Raw genomic sequence first — 25,989 nt, forward strand, 5'->3', positions numbered from 1 at the left:
TGTCATGTTACTTAAATTACGTTCATCAAAATCATGTTTGGATTTCTCAGTATTCACTGCATAAAAACTTAAGTATGTTATCTTATGTGCCCAAAGCACTTTTTCCAGAAATTCATTTGCAAATGGCTATAACCAGTGATTATTGAGGCTTGGAGTCTGAAATTTAGATCTTTAAGAGCAATCTGATGGTGGCTGTTTGATAAATACAAATTATTTTTATAGCTATCAATATGCTGTTTGAACTGTTTCTCATCTTCATTGAGAGGCTTTGAAGCAAGAAAGACAGCTTTAGATCTGAATCCTTTGATAGAACTTCTGTTACAGAAGATGAAACCTTGTCAGGAGAACTCTGAAGACTTAGCTTACATGATGAACTTAATATCCTGGTGTGTTCCTGCTTACATGACTGGATACAATGACATTAATGTGTTTTTTTGGTCTTGAAACAGGCTGATAAATGCATTCCAAAACTGAATGAAGGTGATCAAATAGTATTAATTAACGGCCGAGATATCTCAGAGCACACGCATGACCAGGTGGTCATGTTCATAAAAGCCAGCAGAGAATCTCACACGAGAGAGCTTGCACTTTTGGTCAGGCGGAAAGGTAATTGGGCTAATTTTATTCACTTTTAATGTTTTTAGAGACTGTTGCTCTTATGCTTGGTGGTATACCCTCTTCTGTTTACATAGATGTGTTTTCAGTGCACTGGGAATAGGTCTGTGCTAAAAAGTAGGTCCCCCTGCATTTGAATTAGTAGTACAAATAGTTTTAACTGTATACGTCCTTACCACTGCAACAAAGAATCCATCAAGTTAGAATTTCTTCTTTTTTTTTTAAGTCTAAAAATCTATAAGAACAAATAGTCCCTTGCAAAAGTTTGGGGGTTTTTTAATGTAAATATAGCATAATTTCACAAATCCCCAACTGCGTGTTTGCAAATATCCATGGGCTATTCCCCAGCACAATTGTACAATGAAACAAGTCAAATAAGCTTGCTGCTGCTTTTTTTTTTCTTCTTCCTTTTCATTCTTGTGATAGACATTTTGTGACAATACTGAGCTTGACCTGTGCTGGCTACTTGCTAAACTGCTGCCAGCAAACAGGAGACAATCTGAAATATGCACATCTTAAGCCTGTATATTTAAAATATGGGGAACCCATCCAGCTTGGTATTGCTTGCTCCATATTTAAACACGTGCAGATCCCAAGAGCTTTCAGATTATATGAAACTCCTAGTTTATTATTACTTTCCTTAAGAGCTATGGTAAGACCTTAACACACACGATTATGGAAGGGCTTTGCACAGAGTTTCTTATTACATTAAGATTTAAAAATCTGAAGGGATTATGCATCACTAGGAAACAGGAGGGAAAAAACCTGCCTAAATGATACGTACTTCTGTAGCATTTACTTTACTTAAAATGTCTTGTGCTTCTAGGAAGACAGGTGGGCTCTTGGTCTTGTTTTCCCTGAACAGTCCTATTATTGTAGGCCTTTCCACTGGCTTTATGCAGTACTTAGTCTTCCCTTACCTTTTCTAGTCCCCTTCCTACTTGCAGATAAGAGAAGTCTGCTTTTAGCTAAAGATAACCTGTGGCTCCATGCCAGTCGTTTGTACAGGCATGAGTATGAACATCTCCCCATTTTCTGAAGTTTGGCAGGTAGGAGCTAATTCTGATCATTGCAGAGAATAACCACAGCTGAACATATTTGGTGATACAATAGCTTGCATAGAGACAGAACTGTGCGTAGATTAATTCATTAAAGTTTGACATGTTCTTGAACATATTAGGAAGGAATGTCATAGAAAACTGACTAATAAATTTTTTTGTAGTTTATTAAGTTAGTTCCTTCAATGTTAGTGTAAGAAATTGCAAAAGATAATGCAGTTGCTTCTCTAATGGCAAGGAAGTACAATGTAAGTATGTACGTTGTTCATTTTGCTGTTGGGGGTCCGAACTTACATAGAGATATTCCATTAATTATGCTCTAAACTTTTTTAGGCAAAATTCATTTGTTTTTTACCATGGTGGATGTTGTGATTCATTAGCCTATTCAGCAGTTAATTGTGTAAGACAAGGTTGCAGCAAAAAACTTTTTGTGCTTGGAAGTAAAGTTCTTTGCCTTCATAGATAGGCTCCTTGAGGAGTTTCATTTTCTGAACGGTCTTAAGGACATTTTACTCTTAGTAGTTTCTACAGTAATACAGTTCTTCAACATGTTGGCAAAGAATGTCATAGAAAACTGACTAATAAAATGTTTTTATAGTTTATCAAATAAAGAAATGCAGTTAAATGTGTTGCTATTTGCTTTCCTGAGGCCTTGTCTTTGCAAAGTTTGTTGTTCTTGCAAGCTGCTAGATTTTAATATGTGTTGCAAACACATTAATGCTGTATGTAACAGATTTTAATATTCAGTACATCTTTCAGTAGCTAAACAGTTTGTGGAGCCTAAATCAGAAGACGAAGCTGATTCCCACAATCTCCCAGAATCTCTTCTTCCTATCTGTTCCGAATATGGTGGTGATACACTGGAGGAGTCTATCGAGCAGCTAAGGAAAGGGCTGGAAAGTGGGACTGTCCTTATTCAGTTTGAGGTAGGTAATACTCAATTCTCAAATGCCATTAATATAGACCAATAGCTGTGACCAGCAAGTAATGTAAGGGCTTAATTAATTGGAAATCTCATTGTTCCTGTTCAGCCTTACTTCAGAAGAGCAAGAATGTGACTTGCCCACCGGTTTCACCCTTCACTACTTAGGATAGGGAAGAATGAGTTACCAGTCTTGCATAAAACGTCATCTGCTGAGAAAAATGTGTTTTAATTAACATGTTTCTAGCTCAAGTACCCAAAGCTCACTAATTAATACTTTTTTCTTAATCATTTTATTGAGTAGAATAGTGGGATTTTGACAGAGATGAGTCTTGTACTTTTTTCCTTTTTCCATGCCGCTCAATGACATTTCTAAAACGTCTTTTATATCTTAAGTTAGAGTTTCAAGTTCTCATGTGTTGCCTTCTTTCATGGAATAACAGGAGCAGCTTGACCATTCCTCATCATCTTCTCTTAGAGGTCAATATGAAAGTGTTAGAATGCTACTTTCTGTTTGCAGGACATTTGTAATGTCCAGTTCTGTGGTGTTTCTCACTGGTGATCTAAAACACTGATGGTTGCTTCTTGGGCAGATTACTTCACAGGTGAGATTCCCCTGCATATAGGATGAGACACTGAAGAACTGCTGTATAGATTAATGAATTAATGTTTGTCATGTTCTTCAACACGTTGGCAAGGAATGTCATAGAAGACTGACTAATAAAATGTTTTTGTAGTTTATCAAATTACTTCCTTCAGTGTTAGCGTAAGAAATTCCAAAAGATAATTTGGTTGCTTCTCTAATGGCAAGGGAGTACTGTGTATGTATATTTCTGCTTGTTTTGCTGTTTTGGATCCAAACATTTATAGTAACTTTGGAGAAACACTGGTTATTATGATTTATAAATTTCACATTGTTGAGTTCTGGAGTAACCCTTTCTGCTGAAAACTTGTAGAACAGCAATATAATTATAATTTTTCCGCATTTTGATATTTTTCCCTCACTGTTTTTTTCAAATGCCATAAGATTTAATGGTGGTGGCTGAAGAGTTGTGGTATTGCTTATTGCATAACCACTCTTTTTATGAGGTTTGCTTTGTTTCCAAGATTTCTGAGAGTTAAGATTCCCCTTTCTTTAAGGAATTGTAGACTATGGTTCATAGCTGCTTTCCAAAATCCACAGCACTGGTTGCAATGCAGCAATAGCAATGAGTCTGTTGGCTATCGAAACAGTAACTCAAAAGATACTTTGTTAATTGTCAAAGTTGTTGACTAAATTTGTGCACAAAGTTCCTGTAATAATCTTCATAGGATATTTGATCCTTTATGACTTTTTTCCTGACAGCGTTTATAAAAGGATATTACTGATGTTACAAAAAAGCGCAAAACCTTTTTGAAATCTAATAATCTAGGGGACAGCTTAGAGGCCTTCTTTCTTTGAGTTCATTGTTTAGTGATCTTCAGAAGCAGAGACAATTGCAGCGTCACCTCATCAGCTTTGCTGGCTTTCAAACTCTCCATTCACATTAGTAAAATAGTAAATAATTAGCCAGTAGACTATGAATAATCAAATTTTCCAGAATATCTTGTTCCATTTAAGCAGAATTTAAGAAGTCTGTCAATGACAAATGACTTTTTGCCAGGCAAAAATAATGAAGCTCCAGAATTGTTACTTAACGTTAAATTATTCTTCCTTATCTCCCAAAAAAAGCAGAAATTGCAACTTGGCTCTAGTAAAATGGAACTTGAGTTATAACTGATAGAAGCTGTTCGGTTACATATGTTACTAAGTTCGCTTCTCACATGGCTTGTTTATGCTGTTCAAGTTGAAAAATGTGGTGAGCTGTGATACAGAGTCTTAGGATTCAGTAAATCTCACAGTAGAATAAACTTTTTGCGTGTTGTTCTTTTTCTCTCAACCAAAGTAGGGGATTTTAGCGTCCTATTCGTTTCATTCCATTTTATTTATGGAACCATATTCTAAATCTTCATTAAATGTGTAAGATATAATGAGCTCTTTGGTAAGTGTTCAATGAAGTATATAAAACTCTGGCACAGCCAGGTTAATAATTCAGTTGTAAGCTTCTTTCATGTATATTTAATACAGAAAAACCGTACTTGTATAATTGCATTTCTTCTTTTTGTTGTTGTTGTTGTTTTTCCCCCTCTGTACCTTTTGTTGTCTTGTACGATGCACTTAATGCATTTTGACCTTAACATTTATTTTTGGTTATACACTTATATGCCTACATTTAGTCCATACAAAGTTTGCAAGATAGGGGTTGGCCCAAAAGAAAGGGGGTCACATATTAAGAGATTGTGATATACTGAAGCTTTGTTTTTTCGGGTACTTGCAGGATTGAACGCGGTGGTTTTAGTCCAGAGAATAGAAGTTTGAATTTCTTTGTATTACAGTTGATTGCAAAAAATATCAGTCTGCAGCTATTTTTTTTTCTTCTGATGTCTTTTATTGCTCACTTCTTCCACCCTCAACCTCTGTTTTCCTTCTGGCACACAGTTTTATAAGAAAAAGGCAAGCTTGAAGGGAAACGGTTTATATCAATGACTCTTATGCTTCCTCTTTTTTTTTTTTTTCTAGAAATTCTTCTAGAGATGATGATGGGCTAGCAATAACAGAAATTCTCGTCATGTTAAAAATACAAAAATTTTTTGTATGATGAATTTTGCAGATGGTTAGGAAAAAGAGGAAAGAAAATAACTTATGATATTTTTTTCAGTCTACGTATTTTCATATGAATCTATTTAGTGTGTGTATAACATAATCACATCCCTCAATCCTACCATTTTTCATTCTGTCTTGCAGCAACTTTATAGAAAGAAACCAGGATTGGCTGTTACATGTGCAAAGGTACCTCAGAATATGGACAAGAATAGATACAAAGATGTTCTACCTTGTGAGTGTTAAGTGCAGACTTCCTGCCTATTTTGCTTTATCCTCTAAATGATAGCTTATAAAACTGTTGTATTGAACTTCTTGATTAAAGATTTCATTACATAATCAAAGTTGTATAATTGTTCATTTTATTTTCTAAAAGGTTATCTATTTTGGTTTGTATTCTGCTGTTTGTGTGTCTGCAGTTCCTCAGTTTTGACTTAATAGAAGAGAAGCATTGCTAATTTGATTCCCTCTTTTTTTTTCTTTGTGTGCAGATGACGCCACAAGGATAATATTGCAAGGAGATGAAGATTACATTAATGCAAATTATGTGAATGTAAGTCCTACAGAGACCTGCATTTGCCCAATTTCTATATTACAATAGCAGACTAAATTTAGCCTTTTTAAGGAATCAGGGGTTTTCATTTTATATTTTGGGGATTTGTAAATGTAAAAGATGTGAAGATGCATAATGTAAAAGATGAAGTGTCTCTTGTGAAACAAGCGGCCATGCTGATACACAGTAGATGCAAGCATGTCGTATACACTGTGATATGTGCAGGGTCTTTAAACAGTAAAAATTGTTTTACCTTTCCATATACTGCAAATGCTGAGGTTGTCTCCTATAGCTTAAAACTAAGCCTTTTTCCCTCTACAATCACTTACGGCCTACCAACTGTGCTATGAAGGGTCCAGAAGATAAACCAGAGCCCTGATTGCCCTAATCATGTGTGTAGGCTGGGAGACAGGGAGAAGAGGGTAAAATATACATATGTTTGTGTCAGATACTTAAGTTAAACACCTAAATCACAGAATCAACTATTAACTTACTGTGTCTAGTATCAGGCAATAAACAGTTTTCGCTAGTGTACCTTTCATATACTTTGCCATTATTCCTTGCTAATATTAAAGAAAACTTGGAAAGTTTTGCAGTTTCAAGTTTTCAAATACATTTTCACTATTAATCATCTCTTCCTAGTTCAGCATGAAGGACTATGGTATCTATAGTATACACCTAGTTTAAATGAAATATTTAAAGATTTTTCACATAACAAATTGTGATCTTGATTTTCTTATTACTCAGCTTGCTGCCTTAATCTTCCCTCAAGTCTGTTTGAATGTAATGCTGAATTAAAGAAAAGTAGTACTTGAGTAGTGAGAGCAAACTTTATGCAGGATTTTTCTTTCTCTTTATAGATGGAAATTCCTTCTGTGGGCATTGTGAACAGGTACATTGCTACTCAGGGGCCTCTTCCACACACATGTGCACACTTCTGGCAAGTAGTCTGGGATCACAAGTTGTCACTGATCATCATGTTAACAACTCTCACTGAACGAGGACGGGTAAGTGTTCAGGTTCTTTGTACACTGAAGAAATGTACTGTGCCTTTAAATTTTTTTCCCACAGTTATGATTAAATAACGCTAAAATAGGCCAGTTTATTCTGTTGAATCATTTCTCTGAAGGCCAGGCTTTCTGAATTACTTCGAGGAAGAGATACTCTGCAACTTCGGGGGGTTTTTTTATGCATCTTTGAAAACAAACCAGCAGTCTGATACACAGAAATCACTGCATTGAGTCCATTTTGCTGATCAGCCAGGTACTATGTGCTGTCATTTTTTTCCCCTGAACACTGGGCTCCATGTTGCAATTGTTCTCCTAATGATTCGGCAGATGTCTGGAAGTGTTGAGCAGGTTGACAAAAACTTGCAGTCTGGCTTCAAACAAGAGTCTGCCATTGTAGTACTTACTATTTTTAACATGCTGGTGCTCAGAATTTAGCCTGCTTACTTTTATTTATATTGTAGGTTCTTTCCTAGAATTGCTCTGATAATTCTTTTAATTCTGATTAAATAAATTCTAGCACTCCATTAATTTCAGAATAATACAGTGAAAATTAAAGCAATATCTGGTGTATTCTGTTGTACTTTGATTTAACGTATCCTTTCTAGTTTTAAAGATGAAGTTTTTAGATGATTAATGTACATAAAGGGATTGCTTTTGAAGTTTTAGAAGCTGAAAACTGAGTAGTTTTTTTGAGAGGTGGAGAAGATGATGACTTTTGTATGCCTTCACTGTAGCCTTTATCTGTATTTCCTATGTGATCTATCCTATGCTATCAAATTTATCTGGCATCCCAGTCAAAAAACAATGTTTTTGGAAGGCAAGATTGCGAGTATTTCAGGCCCTAAACAGCATAATGATTGAGACATAAGTAGGCACAGTTAAGCACCAATGTAATTCTTCATTGAAATTTTGACAGAAGTGTGAATGCTGAAAAGCAACAGATTTTAACCACGGTCACGTTACGTAGCTATTTATGGAGACAGACATTATTGAACATCATCTGGCACAAAAATGCTTCCTTCATCTTTCGACTGTATTGCAGTCAAAATAGCTTCCTGCTTTCTTTTCCTTGTATTGAGGAGAAAAACAGATTAATACTAATCTGTACTTTGCCCAGTGAGTTGGAACCTTCAAGCGATTTGTCACTAACTTCTAACCATCCTGCTGGTACATTTATACACCAGACACTTTTTCTGAGTTTTTTTTACTTTCAGAGATGTTTTACATTTGCCCAGGTTGTAGGTGAATTTTCAGGGATAGAAAAAGATGTATGTTCTCGCCAGAGTATCCCCATTGCCAAATGCTAACCCTTTCCCAAACCTTGGAGATTTTACATTCTACGTTATCTCTCTATTATAGGATAAAAACCTCTCCCCACCCTCCCAGTAGTGTTCATTTTTTAGAAATGGATGCATTATTTTGACTTAAATTTAAAGGCGAAAGTATTTCAGATAGACTACTACAATAAAAATTTCAGGTATAATGGTTAAAATTTGGATTTCAAGCCATGGAAAATTGAGCCCTAAGAAAGGTAGAATTAAGAAATTTTAACATTTCAAAATTTCCAGCTCTTGCCACTCTGTATTAGTTTAAAGAAGGAGTTATAGACAAAAAATTTTATAGATGGCACAAGCAATGTTGATAAGTTGATAAAGAATCCAAATTAACTAAAGCTGAAATACAAACATGTTGGGAATATCAATTTGTTGGGTTTCTTTTGGAGCTAGTAACAATTGTTTTTAAAATGTATAGGCAGTGAAGAGGACAATTATAGCTCAGCTGTTTTGGTCACTCACAATTAAATAAAGTTTTAAGTACAGTGTCTGGGGAGTTGTGTCAAGATGGTTTTTTACGACTCCCTTGGATTTTCTTATAGCTCAGCTGGACTTTGTCTTTAGTATGCCTTTTTCATAAGTCCGCTGGACTCGTACTTGGAAACTACTTGATTTATATTTGTTACATGAAGGCAATTATTTGGAGTTGCTGAAGTGGAAGATGAGAATATTTTAAGTACTGGGATGAAATGTTGGAACCTTTATGTTGATGGGCAAACTTGGGCTAACTTCAGCAGACAAGGATTTCACTGAGCTAGTATCTCACTGGAATACTTTTTCAAGTTCAGTCTATTCTACAACGTTTCAGCCTTTGATTAGATGGGAAATGAGGTGGCAAACCTGTCATCAGCGCTGCTCTAAGCTTACCTTTTAAAATGAGGAATAGATACTGGCATTAGGATTGTTTCTACAAAAGTTACATGTACACTGACTAGATGTGCCTATCTATCTGCCTTAAGAAGGTGAACCAGAAAAAGGAAGACTTTATAATTTCAGCAGTAGAGTGGTAGGGATCTCAAGATCACCCTCTTACTATCAGCAGCAGAAGACAGGAGAGAAAATGGTGCCTCATGCTTATACGCGGAATTGATTAATCTCTTTTCTTTTAGAAAAGATAGAGTATTTCATGGGTGTAATTTTAATACTGGATGCCACTTCAGCTTTCGCTTGTACTCTGGTGTACCTCAAACTGCATATGCAGTACATTAGGTGCATTTGTATGCACATATGACTTTGCTTGTCACACCTTGGTAGGCTTAAAGGTTAATCCATTATGCCCTTGCATGAGACCTGAGGCAGAGGGCAAATTACACTTTCCTGCATCAGTAGGTATGTTTCTGGGCCTTTGTTTATAACTTTAGCATTTAGATACAATTAGTCATTTAAGAGTAGATCTTTGTCTTCAGTCTTATATCTGACATAGAAAAGAAATACGCATCTCTCTAGTTCATGTGCATGTCATTTGTCAAAGTTGTTTGTCCATTCTTCCAGTTTCTGAGCTCAGTTTTCCCTAGAAAACATGGAGGGCAACTTTCATTATATAACCAAGTTATTGTGGATTATTGTGCCTGCAATAACTTTCTATATAGTATCCTTGCTACTAATGTTTATAAGCTTTATTCTGTGTTTTAAAAATATTTTTGCCTTAAAACACAAAAATTTTTATGATCGAGTGGAAAAATGAGGATGTTTTTCCCATTCAGTGAATTCCTGTCAATAACTGAAGTAATACATAGCTCTTAGTGGCCTGAAAACTGATACCCGAGTCAGGGAAGCAATCTTCAGAAGACAGCTAGAGTCGCTTCCTTACCTTCACCACTTGCTTTCAGGGAGAGGAGAAGGGAAACTGTTCTTATGGAAGCAGCCAGACAAGTACCAGGCAGGCTGAACTTCTGGGGAGTGCATGTTAAGGGGTGACAGTGCTGTTGGGTATTCCTTTTTGCTGCATGCACGCTCTCTCTCTCTCTGCAGAATGAGTTATCTCTTAGGGTCTCCAGAAATGGAGCCCGCTTTGCTCTTTCAGACTGCAGTGTTGGAATAGGGGGGGACAGACTGGTTTGCATTATTTTTTGCATTCCAGCATGATCTTGCTTCAGAATCTAAGAATAATTCCTGTTTGAAGGGACCTGTGGAGATATCTGGTCCACTCCTCTTGGCTCAAAGCAGGAGCAGCTTTGAAGTTCATGCAAGTTATACAACATCACGTCAGTTAAGTTTTGATTATTGCCATGGATAGGGATTCCACAGCCTCATAGGGCAGCTTGTTTCTGTGCTTGACCATCCTTACTTGAAATAGTTGTTTGCCAATATCTAGTCAGAATTTCCCTTTTTGCATTTTTTTTCAGTCACCTCTTTACTTTCATTGTTCACTTTCAAGAAAAGTGTGGCTCTGTCTTCACTATAACCTGCTGTTAGGTGGCTGAAGATAGTTACAAATTTCCCCCCTACACTTTTCTTAAGATGGAACAAATCCATGCGTTTCTCCTCCTACATTGTGCCTTGAGAAGTCATTTTAGCGATTGCAGTTCAGTACCAGATAGAAAGCATCTTCATCCAATTTACCTGAATTTTTATTAAAATGACCAAAACACAAGTTTATAGAGAATTTAGCCTGTTTTGTCATGTTATTTTCCAATTTGGATGTAAACACCTCACCAACAAACCCGAATAGATTTCATACTGCTCCTTGAATTCTCTGAACCTCCCGCCAGGGGAGGCTGTAAATAGAAGTGCTTGTATAAAGTCTTGATGTGTGCTTAATTTTCTTTACAGACCAAATGTCATCAGTATTGGCCTGATCCACCAGATGTAATGGAATATGGCAGCTTTCGTGTCCGATGCCACTCTGAAGATTGCACGATTGCTTATGTTGTTAGAGAAATGGTGATTACAAATGTTGAGGTAAATGCCTGTTATCTTTAATTATCCCCAAGCAAGCTGAATGAATACATGTATAGATAGGTAGATACGGACTCTGTGTCTGAGCATGTACATCTCTGTGTGTGAATGTATACATGTGTGTGTATATAATATACGTATTTTTATAAAAAGAATATGTATATATCATATGAGTCAACATAGCTCTTTAGAGCTTCTTCAAAAACATACTTTCTGAAGTTCTGTAATACATTAATACATTATGCTGTACAGGTACTGTAATAAGCTTCATAAAGAAGGCTAGTGCTTTTCTGGAAACAATTTTGCAGTCACTGAATCTTCACAAGTATTTCAATTTTCAATGAGAGTTTTTTCTAAGTAACTGTGCTCTTTCAAGGATGAAATATGGGTCACTTTGTTAATGGCACATACATGCTAGTACAGCTAGCAAAGAAGTAAATCGTAATAGTGTTGTTTTGAGAGAAGATGCAGAACCTCACCAGCTCCTTTTCATTGTCTTTAGTCAGATTCTAAAAAAGAAAAAAATCCTTATATATCTCAATTGAAATGTGCTCAATTTATGTAAAGTACTTACATTCCTTACCTGTTAATACTTTATGCTAATGGAAGGGTTATAAAGCAAAAAGAAAGAAGAATACTTCTTGCATAACAGCTTGTGTTGTGAAATCTGTGTTCAGATCACATCTAAACTTCTCACAACCTGCATCTAGGGAATGAAGTTTGGCTTTTGTTTGTAAGTTGTCCTACATTTCTTAAACATTTCCCTCTTCATCTCTTTTCCAAAATTCTATGGTCCCAAGTATTTTGTAAAAAGATGAAGAGTTTGTGTTACCATAAGGTACGTGTGTAAGAAATCACTGTGTACTGACCAAATGCTAATTTACAGTTCCAATACTAGTCAATCTTTTAAACTTCTGCATAATTAAGTAAATTTTACTGTTACTCGAATTGCTAGTAGTAAGAAAAAGGAAATACCTGTTTTAAAATGTAACATTTCGTTGATGTTCTTACAGCAAGATGACCAATCTTTTAGTCTCCTAAATTTGTGACTGAATCTATCACTTGACAGTGCATCCAAAGTTGTTTTAATGTGATTAAGATTTCCTTTGTATTCATAAACGTAAGATGCCAGTACTTAAAGGTCTTTCAGTTAAAATGGTTTACAGTGTTTCAGTTTCTAGCTATGAGAAGCCATCCAGTCAGGGAGCAGCATGATTTTTGGTTCTGTTTTTCAGCCAATTAATCTGTAAGTGATAAACTTGGATGTCAGCACAGAAAAAATTAACCTCGTTAAAGCAGTATTGCAGAGTATATGTAGACAAACTTTTAGCCCCTGTCACTCAAATTATTTGATTGCCAATTAACTTTGGTTAGCTAATGCTTCTTGTAGATTTCAGTTTACTCTTTTCAAATACTTGTTCTTTTTCTTGGTTAGCATTTGTCAAACTGGTACATAATTTTGAGTAAATTCACCGGTGACTGTATTTAGTATGTGTTTTCACTTCAGGCCTCTATTTACTAGCGCGTGATAAGTCAAAATCCTAATGAGAACAGGGCAGTCAATTTTATTTTTTTTAATACAAGTTAATTCTTTTTGAGATAAAGGTTGTGTGAGAGTATAGTGTGCTGTTGTAAACATGTTAACAGATGTGAAAATTACAAGGATCTTCAACTGTGTAAATTGTCTCATGATAACTCTCCGTTGAGAATATCGTTTCTAATGCAAAGGTGTATGCTTGCATAGATTTCATCTAGGTTAGACAAAAGCATGCTAAAGTTAGTCCTAGGTGGATGTGTGTGTGTTGTGGTGAGGGGAAGGTTGTTTTGAGGGTGGGTTTTTTTGGCTTGGCTTTTGGTTTTTTTCATTAAAGGCAAGTTTATTTGTACACTTAAATAAAGTGGCTACATTCAAAAGAACACTCAACATTGAGCTGTCCCATACAGTAAAAATATGACCCTAATAATTGATAGCTCTGTGTGCATTTGGCATTTCAGATGGAAATAAAAACCTTTGTAGCTTGCTAAAACATAGCAAAAGAACTTTCTGAAACACTGAAGTATCTCCTAGTTTTATGTCGTTCAAGCTGCTTTCTTAAAGCTGACCAAATGTATTCTTTTGGAGGCATTTTGTGTTTGTTTTGTGTTTGAGTAGACTTTGGAAAGCTTTATATGTACTACCTCTCACAGATATTGTTTTAGTATTCTTTGAAGAATACATAAAAAGTCATCTGAATTCAAACCAAGGTTTTATTATTCCCTGAACTAATGTGAGCATCATTGGAATGATCTTTATGAAGACAAGTAGCTTTTAATAGTAAGATGGATAAAGCTTCCAAACTCATAAGAGATTTGATTTCTGTTGGAAAGGCATATTTGTGAAAAAGGTTCCGGTGAATTAAGTTGCACAGATTTCAAATCTGCCTTTAGGGGAAAATAGCTCAAAAGAGAAGTTTATGAAATGATGCCCTTGGCCTTTTGTTCATGTATGTTCAGAAGACTTGAGGAACAAGAAACTTCTTAGGATTTTTCTGATGCAGTTTAACTGGGTGCTTCTTTCCCTGTAATTGAAGGTCAGCAAATGACTGCAAATGTGTGAAATATTTGTAACCTTTCTAAGCTTCATGAAATGAAATAAGGATTAATTTCCTGCCTTTTCAAGACCAAGATTGAAAGCTATCCTGTAGCAAAATGAAAGAAAAGCAAATAAAGCACTAAGTTTGTTTTTTTAGGGTTTTTTATTATTATTTATTAAAAAAAACTTCAGAACAAATAGACCATAGGAAGGAAATTGTGTAGTGTGAGTGCAAAATTCATCACACAGTGCACCGTTTTATAAAACAAGACAAATACTTCTTTTTAATCATTGAAAAAATAGCATGGGAAGCCTGAAGCAAACTTTCATTCAGTTTAAGATAATGGCCTTGCAACATATCATTGCCCATTAAATCTCACCAATTTCATCCAGTTATGTTTTGAAAAAAACTTTTTTGCTGCTTTCCCTTGTTTAAACAAGCATTTTTCTTGATTTCAGTTAAGTGTGACTAGAACCCAGCTATGGAACTTAGCAAGGCTGTGGAGATGATACTTGCTGAAGCGTATTACTCATAACTTTGAAGAACTGTAATTTTGCAAGGTTGTTTTTTTTTTTATTCTGCCACATCTTATGTTAGTTGATGCCACACCTTGTTAGTTGTTTCCAAAGTGCCCTGTCATTCTCCCACCTGATTAGTTTTATTAATTAAACTAAATTATTCAAACAAAAAGAAAAAAAATTCAAGATGTTTAAAAAATGAATGAATTTCATCCTTTAAAGACAAGTTATACCATTGCTATAATGAATGAGGAGTGAGCACCATGAGAGAGCATTTACACCTTATAAACAACCCAGGTCAAGGCAATTAAGACAATTCCTTGTGTCATAATGTGGACTGTTTAGCGTAATTGTGCAGACAATGACAATGCGAATAGAGGGATTTGGGGAGATAAGCTTCTTTTTAATTTAAAAGCAATCACTTTCCATGGACATCACAATGATGGAGGGGTTGGTTTGAAGAAAAAGAAAATAAATTGATGCAGCAATTCAAACAAATGGAAGATTAAGCATAAATTCATTTTGCTAAGGAAGGTTATTGCTGTTTGCTGAAGGGAGGAGGTAAAACTGCAAGATGAAGAATGACTGGTATCTTTCTGTTTATGAATGACCAGCATGTAGGCCTTCTAGTGACAGCGTTAAATTGATATTAGATTAAAGGTAGCAATGTAAATGAATATACTGCCAGCACTTTCTGCTATAAACAGCTGAAAATACAATCTCTGCAATTTTTACACATCTTAATTGTTTGGGCTGAGGCTTTCCATGCCGTTTGTCTTGCTTGCCAGATACATGTCACACAACAGTTTGGGGGGGGGAAATGTCGAGTTTGCTCATGTTAAAGGTTCTTAGATTAGTTCCCTGGAACTTTTACTTCTGCATATTAAAGAAGACCTTGTATTTTCTCTTTCCAAAGAAATCTATATAAATTTGACCATGTTATAAATGTCTTGAACAAACCTGTCACACTGCAGAGGTATTTTAAAGGCTTCTCTGAAAAGTGTCTACACTGAACATGTTCTGTTCTGTCAAATACTCGTGGTAGAAGAAAACGAGTTAGCTTTGAATAGTAAAGAGCTGAAGAACAATAGTAGATTAAAAGCGTTATGGCAAGGGTGTACAGAAGCATAATGAGGTGGGAACGGTGGTCCAAAGAAATGCCAAATGCCACTGCTAAAGTATCTACTCTTCAGAAACTAGGCTTTAACCCTGATCACTGAGTCTCAGCTTTCAAGGTATATTTGTGAAGCTCACTAGCAAAGAGCATATCTTTTCCTGCATAGAAAATAATAGGACCATTTCGAGGTTAATGTAGTTCCACATGGTGAAATTTCTTTTCAATTTTTTTTAATTGAAGATTATATTATAACCTAGACCAAAAAGGACATTAAATGAAAAGGTGAAATGCAAAATCAATTGTTTGAATTTTAAGAAAAGTCAAAATTAAGGTTGACCTTTCAACTGTAAATTTCCTTCTTTCTATATGAATATTATCATTCTAAGCTCTGTGTGTTGTTTTTCTGAAGAACACCTGATTCTTTTATTAACCAGGGAGAGTCATTTTAGGAGAATGAAACAAGGAAGCCTGCCTTTTGATGTAATTATAATAAGCAAGGCTGCAAACTGCAGAAAGATGAAGAATGGATATTTTTGTGGCTGAAGGTCTTGATAATGAGATTGTTTTGCAGGTGTCACAGCAGCCACTTGAAGCGTTACCTCTGAGAGCCCTATACTTTGTCAGGAATTGCAATCCCAATGGTAGACTTATTAGAAAAGATCATGTGTCTTTACCCTGTGTTTCTGAGCAAAATCTAGGATGCTAGCTTAACCACAATGAAGTTGCTTTTGCAGTAAGATGTCTTGAATTTGCACAGGAGGGGTAGGTACAAGTACATCTTTTTTTTTTTTGGCTGACACCTTTGCTGCAGCAACAGTAACCATTATCAGAAGGACAGTAACAAATACCTTGGGACACGTATGATGCCTTAGACTTCTGTAGCTGCTTGCCAAGTGAATATGGGTCAACGCCATGAAGCAGCTAAATGTTGGTCAAACAGCTGATGATAAACTAGGCAAATTACATAATCCAGAAGTGTCACTGGAGTCTGTAAGTTGTTTGGACTCATTTTTTTGAATCCACCATTTTTAAGCTGATTTGTGGAAATACTAAATACATAAATTCAATTGAAATCAGTCCATGTGAGTGCAAAAAACATTAAATATTTTTGGAACAATAAGGTGTATAATGTCAAGTTAGGCAAAAATAGCAACCGGTCCATGAGCAACTCTTGCTGTCTCACTTTCTGTAAGTTTAGACTTATAAACCAGGGCTTATAAGCCCAATAGACTTATAGACTTTGAAGCCCAATTTTGTAAAGGTAAATTCTACATTTATCAGTCATTAGGATGCTACAATAATGACTGTCATTGAAAACCTCAGTGCAAAAAAAAAAAAAATTGTGGAAAAGATTTAAACTGACTTGCAGAGAATAATGGTTTGGACAGCAACGTGAGTATAATGAGAAGCTACCTCTTATTTTCCATTAATAGGTTTATACAAAGAAGCAGGGTCTGGCAGAAATAGTGTGTTTAAAAATAAGTATTGTTAATAGGACATGTACAGTGGCGCTAACTGTGGGACCAATAGCTATAATTATAGCACTTTTTTTAATGTATGAGTGCTAGATTTTAGTAACTGTGATAGTCTTTTAATGCATGTTGTTTCCACGTGTGGTGGTATTTGGCTGACATTTTCTGAATTTAAAAGCTGACTTTCATTATAAGTGTAAAGACTTGAAGATTTTATATTTAAAAAAAAAAAAAACCACTAAAAATAGTTTAAAAAATATGGCCTTCATCAGAGTACTGCTTTGGCATTTTCTGCATGAGACATAAAAGTATTAGAATTAGAAAAACTAGTTCTAACATATATGAATATAACTACTGTTTACAGTAGGTTTAACTTGCTAATAAAAAATGAAGTATTTTAAAATATGTGTGCATTTTGAAAAGGGAAGTGATATAATGGTCAAGTTTTAGCAATTTGAATCATCTCAGGAGAGCTCAACCAAAAGAATCATAACTGATTATATCAAAACATAAATAACTAGAAAACTATACTGAAGCTTGAGGCATACGTGCAATAATTAACAAACAGCTATGTTGGTCTCTAGGGATGAATAGGGCACGTAACAGAAAATGAAGATGATCACACCAAAAGAAGCAGCTCTGAGGACTAACAGCATGCTCTTACAGTGTATTCTTCCTCCAAATAAGTCTTATGTAACATGCTTGTTGTACTTAATGTCTATGAACTATTTAAAAAAAATGCAGCTCGCTATATTTGAGCCTGAATTACTGATAAGTAAAAATAAAGTTAACTCTTTCCTCTTTTCTGAGCTTGTAAAATGGCTTTTGATGCTATAGATCACTGTCGGTGGTTCTCGGGTGTGCCACTGGCACTTATCCATGATGCATGGCTTAAAGTTCTTGATGCACATGGAAGGTGACTGGATACTCACTCCTGGATAATTTTAGAATGAATCAAGTCTTGGTTTCACCTGAATGGTGTAATTCAAATGTCTCTGATTAAAAAGAATCGGCTGAAACTGTTACATGTAATTGCTGTGTTACCTCCTTTCCCTTTTGAAGAGGTTCTGATTAAGCATGCGTAGATTTGCAAAAGAGAACTTTTTAATGACATTTTCTTGTCATGTTTTTGTATTTTTTCAATCTGTGGCATTTCAGAAAACTTTAAAGTGTAATCATTTGATCAAGTTCAACTATATAAAGGCAGCAAAGCTGAGTAGAAAAAGGCTATGCTTTTTCTCGCAGAGAATCCTGGTCATTGTGGGGTCTTTTGATGACCTGGATAATAAATCCCAATGCAATTTGTATTACAGCGAGCTTGGTCTTTAATGTTAGATTACATTGTCCACTTGGGCCTTATGCTAGACCTTTTAATTGTGATTGCTCAGGCTCTGCCTTTAAGAAGCAGAGTATGAGCTATGTTGTTTATCTTCATGTCCCTGGAGGCAATTGTAAATTTCTGCAATTACTTTGACTGGAATAAATGCATTTCCTAAGACTCTGCTTGGTACATAGGCAGTAGTTATTCTGTCTTCTGTATCTTACTAGCCTGCTGCCTGGGAGTGCAACCACTTCTTCCAGTGGAAGAGGAAAGCAAACAGTTGAAGGCATTTAAAACAGGTCATATATTTCAGTAGTTGTGCACTTCGGAGAAAAGGAAAAAAAACTCTTAAAGTCACTAGCATCATGAATACATTTTTGCGTGGACCACTAGGGAGAGGCCAGCTTTTATAGACTAATACAGTGATAAAGGAGATTTTTATTTCAGTAGAGTGTCAAATGTTAAGTTTAATAATGGACATTGATAAATGCAGCTAACAGTTTAGCTGTTGCTAAACGTGTGGAAGAAATAAAGGAACATGAAGACTTCTCTCAGTTTGTAAGGAGTGAGATCCTCATTGCATGATGCAGCAGAGCTCAGGAGTATCTTAGGTTTTTTCCTTTGCACCTTAATCATTGTTTATATTTGTAACATAGCAGTTGAGCCCAATCTGAATGCAAAGATGACTGAGTGATTTCGTTATCAAAGTTAACAAAAAGCTAAACTGAAAGAACTTCTGTAAAACCAGTTTTTTAGGTATAATTGAATGAAAAAAGAGCTCTTCATACAACAGAATCTTTTAACTAATTATATTGCTTCCATACAGAAAAGTATCGTTCTGTGGGTCATACAGAAGTCATTCATGTATGTACAATGAACATGTATGTATGAATAATATATACATTGTTCTCTAACAGAAACCAGATTTAGCAAATGTTGCAGGCAACTTTATAATATAACTGAATCTGTAAGTACAAACAGACATACATATTTAGGGTAGATTGTGTAGCCCCAAGACCCTGTTATTGTGATATTGTTCTCAAAAGTTCTTCTGCTGGTTTCAGCTGTTTCTTCCAACCTGTTCTAAACTATTGTATAGTACTATTATGCATAAGTCTTGTAGCATTTTACCTCAGGTGAATCACTGATGTCAAGGTATAATAGGTCAACAATCAATGAATTCAAAAAATAAAAATCTGTTTAGATCACAGAAGTTAAACTTGATACCTCATTTATTGAGAAAATGTTATATGCCTTTTGCATGCTTTCTAAGAATTACATAGAATCATAGAATCATTAAGATTGGAAAAGACCTCTAAGATCATCAAGTCCGTTAATCCAACACCACCATGCCCACTAAACCATGTCCCTAAGCGCCACATGTTCATGCTTTACTCTGAATTTTAAAATGGCAAATATTTTCTACACCATATGCATCTTATAGCATCTGCAGAATATGCTTACTGTGAAAAGTATGACTTGTATCTAGTAAACATCAATACAGCAGTCATAACACTGAACACTTTTTGAAAACCTTACTGTATTTTAGACAGAACAACAGCACGCCATCACCCATCTCCAGTACGTTGCTTGGCCTGATCATGGTGTTCCTGATGACTCCATGGACTTCTTGGAGTTTGTGACCTGTATGAGGCCAAAGAGAGTAGAGAATGAGCCGGTCCTTGTTCACTGCAGGTACTTGTGTTTTAAAATTCTGATTATGGATTTGCTTCAGCCTTAGAATAAGCATTTGCTTTGAAAAGTTTGTCTGCAAGACAGGAGATTCCTTGGATTAGATGAAAATATTAAACTGTGCAATACCAGCGTTCACTGTTGAAGACAGAAGCACTGGTGTTGTATCTAAAGGATGAGTTTCTTTTCCCTCCCTTTCTCCCGCAACCTTGCGGTGAAATGGCTTAGTCATGTAATTATCACAGAGCTGATAATCTGCAATGTAAGTTGTTCTCCATTTTTATCCTCTACCACTGTTGTAACCTCATTTTGAATGGTATTGCAAAGGGTTTTTTTCTGCTGTTCAAGTGCCTGTCAAAAAGCAGTCACTTAGCTCTTACCTATTTTAGTCAAAAATACCAAACCAGTACATTTAGATTTGTAAGCAGTTATAATTGTTAAAAATCCATTTACTTTAAGTGAGGTTTTAGTTTTATATAAAAATTCTTTTCTTTTTAATAATTGGCAGGAAATGCTACTGAAGTTGCTTTAAGGATAAGCTTTACACTCTGTTCTAATTTTATTAACATCTTCCTAATTTCTAAGTCTATTTAGTATCCTAGTATTAAGACTGTGATATGAATCTCGTGCATTGCGAAAACCTAATTTTATAGACTATTTTTCTGTTACATTTCACAGCGCCGGAATCGGTCGCACTGGTGTATTGGTCACTATGGAAACAGCCATGTGTTTAATTGAAAGAAACCAACCTGTTTATCCGCTGGATATTGTACGAAAAATGCGAGATCAGCGAGCTATGATGGTGCAAACATCAGTAAGTGATGGAGAGGAAGCCTCATTTTCTGTGTATATACCGCACTTGTCCAGTTTTAAAACAGATCCAAAAATTTTTTAAATGGTCTAGTTGTATGAGTCTTCAGTTGCCATTATATTTCATGGTTCCTACATTTAGTATAACATAATGTGGCGGCAAAGGCTGCTTTGCTTGCGAGGTGTGTATTCAACTTTTTTGTAAATATTTCTTACGTTGCCGTTAAAAGATAATTAATTTCTATACATTGCAAGTAGTTAGAATGCACAAAGTTAGACTTGCCCAAATCATCTGTTCATGGTCCTTTGTCTAAATTCTCTGCAAGAAGCTAGAATAATTTTTTGCTTTTCATTCTAGTGCAGAGCCTTATAGGAAGTTATTAAACTGGAGGTAAAATTAAAGGTTTTGTGGCATGATTTGAAGAGAGGAAGTGGCTTTTCAAGAGGCTTCTTTAGAAGTAGAAATTCAATAGGAACAATATATGTATTTTTTTAAATGTGCCACTACTCCAGTCTGGAAAAACAAAGGGCAAGAATGAAATTCAGGAGAAGTTCGGTAGTATCAATAACTGAAATATGAAAGTGGAAGGTGATTTTAAGATAGAATTGGTTCAAAGACAGTTTGAGATCATGAGGGCAATTTTGTGTCAGCTTTGGAAATGAACATGTTGACGTTAGAGACCAAGGATGAAGGATGGGAGGCTCTACTTTCCTGAGTAGAGGTTGAATGACAGAATATTAAGCGTGGGTTATCTCAGAGAGCCAAATGCCCTATGACAAATGGAAGTAAAAGGCTTCAGACCCACAAAGTCAACAGTTAAATTGGACATTTCTGTCTCTCATCTTCAAAAGAAAATGCCTTGGTTTCCACTTGATCAAGGGAAGGAAGAAGGTAACTTGAAAAAACAAATTCTGTTCATTAACAGGTTAATGACTGCAGGAGCTAGCATTATGATTGACTAGATGGGGAAAAAGTCTTGCATTATCAAAGGGTGTGAAAGTGTCAGGATTATGGTTGCTTGTGTAACATTAGTGTGCTCTGTGAGCAGAGATTGCTTATGCATGCTGCTGGACTCTTGTCGTAACTCTTCACTGCACTAAGAGTGCACTCTCTGGAAGTCCATCGGGACTGTATGGTTGAGGAGGGAGTTTTCTGAATAGGCCTCTGCCTGTTCCTTGCAAAAATGGAAGCTGAGCTTATGACAAAAGATGTCATGAGATGAGAAACACTAGCTTCAAGGTTGAGGAAGCTGAATGTTGACTTCTGGAGTTGTACCTGTCTACACCCCTCAGTTTCTAAAATGAACTGAGCAAGTTCAGGCTTAAGCTTTCTAGAGGTGGTCATCTTTTTGAGAATCAGACATGAGAACCTGAAGCAAACTTCAGCTTGCCAGAAGGCCGAGTCCCTCCTGTTACAACAGAAATCAACAGTTTGATGTAACTGAAGAATATGGGGAATAGTAATAAATACACTGACAATCAGACCCCGAGTGTGGAAAACTGAGTATCTAAAATAGGATTCTTTACCTTGCTTGCTGTGTTCCACAGTTCACCATCAGCACAATCAGGAGAGGGATGATCTGTAGCAGCAATACTGTGAAACTAAATTCACTTGTTATTCCTGAAGTATGCAGATACTGTTGTGAAAAGCCAATGAGCAGAACTGGCATACTGTACTGTAAATGAGATGCAGCAGCAAGCACTCAACTGTGAGAAAGCAGAATATCAAAGAGCTGCATGTTAACATTTTGGTCTATCCTGGGTGCTCTATCGCATTCCCATGCCTGCATTCCAGCTAGCCCCTATGCTCATGTTTGATATTCAGCTTAGGGCTTTTGGGAGAAGCCATTAGGGATTGTTCAGTTGTAATAGCCTTGCCTGAAGCATGTTCAGCTGCCCTGTGGGGATCTTAATTCTAAGATGATACACATAGCCAGATTGAAATGAAGAAGTCTCGGAAAAACTAAGACTCAATTTAGAGCTTTAGAAAGCAGGTATTCTTTATTGCAGTGCTGGACGCACAGGGGATCGCTCCACCTAGCGTGCGTGCCAAATCACGTAACCATAGGGGTTAAATGCAATTAAAGTATACATATTCATTACATTTCCGAGAAATAATCTAAATATTCATGTTATTTCCCGGAATTCATTAACATATGCAAATGTCCCCGACACATGTGCCCTTGTGCTCTCTGGTGGTCTCTCGGGGTCCTCTGGTGGTCGTCGATAGTCTTCATCACGGTGCCCTCTGGTTGAACTCAGCCTTCACGCATCCTCTGTTTGTCCCTTGGCTTGGTTTACATGTTTTTCACTTGTAACAGGCTAGCTTATTCCAGTATACCTTCCCTATCAACCCTACAAGGTTAGCTTTTCTATCTAATTAATGTAAAGTACAAAGTTTCAAGGCTCTTTTACCTATTGAATGTCTGGCCTATCTATTCATGAAGCATTCCTAACCCATCTACATCATTCGAACCAAAGAATCTCATGTCTCTTCACTGTTCCTTTCCTTCCTTATAAGGTTGTTCTGTTTCCGTGGTTACTGCTCACTGGAGTCTAACAATACTTCCAAGATACACAATTTATCTACATACCTACAAACACAACACCTGTTAGTTACCTAACTTTTAAACAACAAATCTTAACAAACTATATCCACTACATCAGTTTGAGACTTAAGATATTACTCCCTATCAAGATGCATGTTGTGCGTTAATATCAGACAGGGCATACTGCGTAAGTAAGAATGGACTCATCAGAGCTATTAACTGGTCAGTTTAGTGTCTGCTGTTAATCATGTGAAAGCTGTAGTTTCTCAAAGACCTGCGATTTGGTCATCAGGAACAGCAAAACAAAAGCTTCAACCATAATAATAAAGCTACAACAAAATTTGCGTAACTGTATGGCCTTTCATTTAAAAAAAAAAAATAAAAAAAGAAAAACTAACCATTATGTTCCATTAAAGAGAAATTAGAGATACTAAACAATACAGAAAGCAGTGCTTTAGGACGTACATAATAGAACTAGTTCTATCAGCTGACTGAGCAGTAAGAATACATGCAACAGATAAGAGCAAAGAAAACAAATAGTCAGAGTCTGAGTCAGAGGAAGCAATGCTGAAGTGCTCGTTCTTATTTGTTCAATAACTTGATCACACAAAGGAGTTAACAGAAGTATTGAACAGAGAGCTAAATATCATATTTGGCTTGTTCAGGCAGTAGAAATATGCAAATGACAATAACAATGAAGAGAAAAGTCAAGGTAATTAAGAAATAAAGACAAAAGAACAGAGTGATATTGAAGGTGGGAGTAATTGACTGAAGGGTTGAAAGAAAAGGCAGGAAAATTGAGATGCAGAAAATTAATTTCCATCCCCCAGTTTTCCTTACGTTTTTCTGTACTTAAAAGAAAATGTATTGCAGGTTATGGACAAGAATAACGTTCCTAACTACTGGTATTTAAACGCAATCTAAGGTCTTTCACAGTCCAAATGTTATCTTTTAGCCCTGTCCTTTGGGAGATATTGGGGGAATGTTTCCAGATGCTCCTGGAGAGTTGATGAGAGCTGACATACAAGGGCAGCTGGGACAACATTTCAAAGGTGTAAAAAAGGATGTAGAAAACGTGAAGCTGCGCTTCTCTGAATGTATGACATGGAGCTTTGGAGAAAGGTGTTCTTTTGGGGGTTTTGACAATAGTGAAAAGTACTTTCAGAGGAGAGGAGAGGTATCTCTTGATCTTTGTAAGTTCCTTTAAATTTCCATCATCTCGTGTTCTCGGGATCGTGTTAGTCATAAAAATTTATTCAGGCTATGTGGATTTTTAGTTCTGCACCAGTCCTATTGCTGGCACTGTTTCCTTGTATCAGTTTTCAGACAGAGGCTCACAGGCTAATTGTTTTTAACAAATAGGTGCATCACAAGATCATGGAAGAAATACTCTTCGTAATAGTATAATTCAGAAAAGAAACACTAATCTAATTTGTGAAAACTTTATAAGAACTAAATGAGCTCAAAATGTCGTGTGACAGAAGAATTAATGTGGCTGCTACTCTTCAAAAATATTCATTCCAAAGGTTTTGATCCCATTCTGTTACAAAAAGAAATGTGTGGTCTGAGCACTAATTGAAAATAAAGCAACTTGCATCTTCTGCAATAGTGTAGGTAGTTGAAAACAAAAAAAAATTCTAGCAAGGCAGTTGGACCTATATATTCTATATGGTAACTTTAAATGAGTTTTTGGTCATGAAACTTAAATGTGTCCAGTAATATGTAAATGCAGGATTGGCAAGGTTAGAGTACTTGTAATAATCAGGTAACAGTACCAAAAAAATAGATGAGATGTATAAAGAACATAAATAACTAGTTGAACTTAAAGTCAGAAGAATCATATAAATTTGCATAGTTTTTACAAATAAATCCTATTCCCTGAGATTTAAGCATGTGTTCTTTTAAATTTGGGGATTGTTTTTTCCTTGGTGTGAGATTTTTAATGCTTATCCTTCAAAGAGTAAATGTTACCTTTTTTTACTGTGAACACAGCCAGGAGAGTTGGATTTTCTCCTTCCATCTTTGTATCTCCTCTCCTGTCATTGTCCAGGAGAAAAGGAAGCAGTGGGACTGTTAGTCCTCTTAAATACTACTGTATAATCAGGAGTTTAACTAATCATCCATAAATGTTTTTGTTTTTTCTTTCTTATACAGAGTCAATACAAATTTGTTTGTGAAGCTATTCTTCGTGTTTACAAAGAAGGATTGGTTCGACCACTGGATTCCAGTTAGCCCAGCAGTGAAGGATGAATTATTTTTTCCCCTAAAAAGACTGCTCTTTAAGTAAAGCAAGGGCTTGTTTCTGAAAGCAACTAGAATGGACTAGAAGCCCATGAAAAGACAGATGAGCACATTTGAACTGTGGCACTTTAAATTTCTCAAGAAGATTGCTAAATCATGTACAGTATAACAAAGTCATGTAGATAAATATATGAGAGCAATTGTGTGTAATATGCTTTATTAACATAGACACCATAAACAATCATGGAAACCTTAATACATATCTCTTACTGCCTTAAAACACCCTTCACTTTGGAAGTTACAAAGGTCCTTGTGTTTCTTTTGAAAATGCAAAAAGAAAACTAATAGTATTGAAATGATTCAGCTTAAGAAGGTATTTAATGTCTGTATTGTATGAAAGTTCATTGAAGGTGAATATTTGTAACTTTCTTATTGGGACGCTAAATATTCATGGAAATGTAACCTTGACTTCTAAAAGGCTGACAAAGAGCTTTAAAGGCTAATGCATAACCTACTGTACATTAAAAGCTGGAGAAATTAAGTATTCAGTTACCATAAATCTATTAGTAAGCAAGCCAGCTGTTATAATATGCTTCTTAGAAATCACATTTACTGTATGTGATGTG

At 35.8% G+C, this 25,989-nt stretch overlaps 1 protein-coding gene across 1 annotated transcript; it reads left to right on the top strand.

The window, feature by feature from the left end:
* Positions 1-449: 449 nt before the first annotated feature.
* LOC104075306 (tyrosine-protein phosphatase non-receptor type 3-like) lies at positions 450-25,989 on the top strand (the record flags this gene model as incomplete). Its single annotated transcript, XM_009575757.1, has 9 exons — positions 450-606; positions 2,433-2,599; positions 5,420-5,510; positions 5,767-5,828; positions 6,689-6,835; positions 10,945-11,073; positions 19,621-19,766; positions 20,442-20,577; positions 25,277-25,989. Coding segments are annotated over 9 exons (1,113 nt in total), but the record flags the coding sequence as incomplete, so codon positions are not given.

The sequence above is a fragment of the Fulmarus glacialis genome, unplaced genomic scaffold (assembly GCF_000690835.1).
Source record: "Fulmarus glacialis isolate BGI_N327 unplaced genomic scaffold, ASM69083v1 scaffold30280, whole genome shotgun sequence".
NCBI lineage: Eukaryota > Metazoa > Chordata > Aves > Procellariiformes > Procellariidae > Fulmarus > Fulmarus glacialis.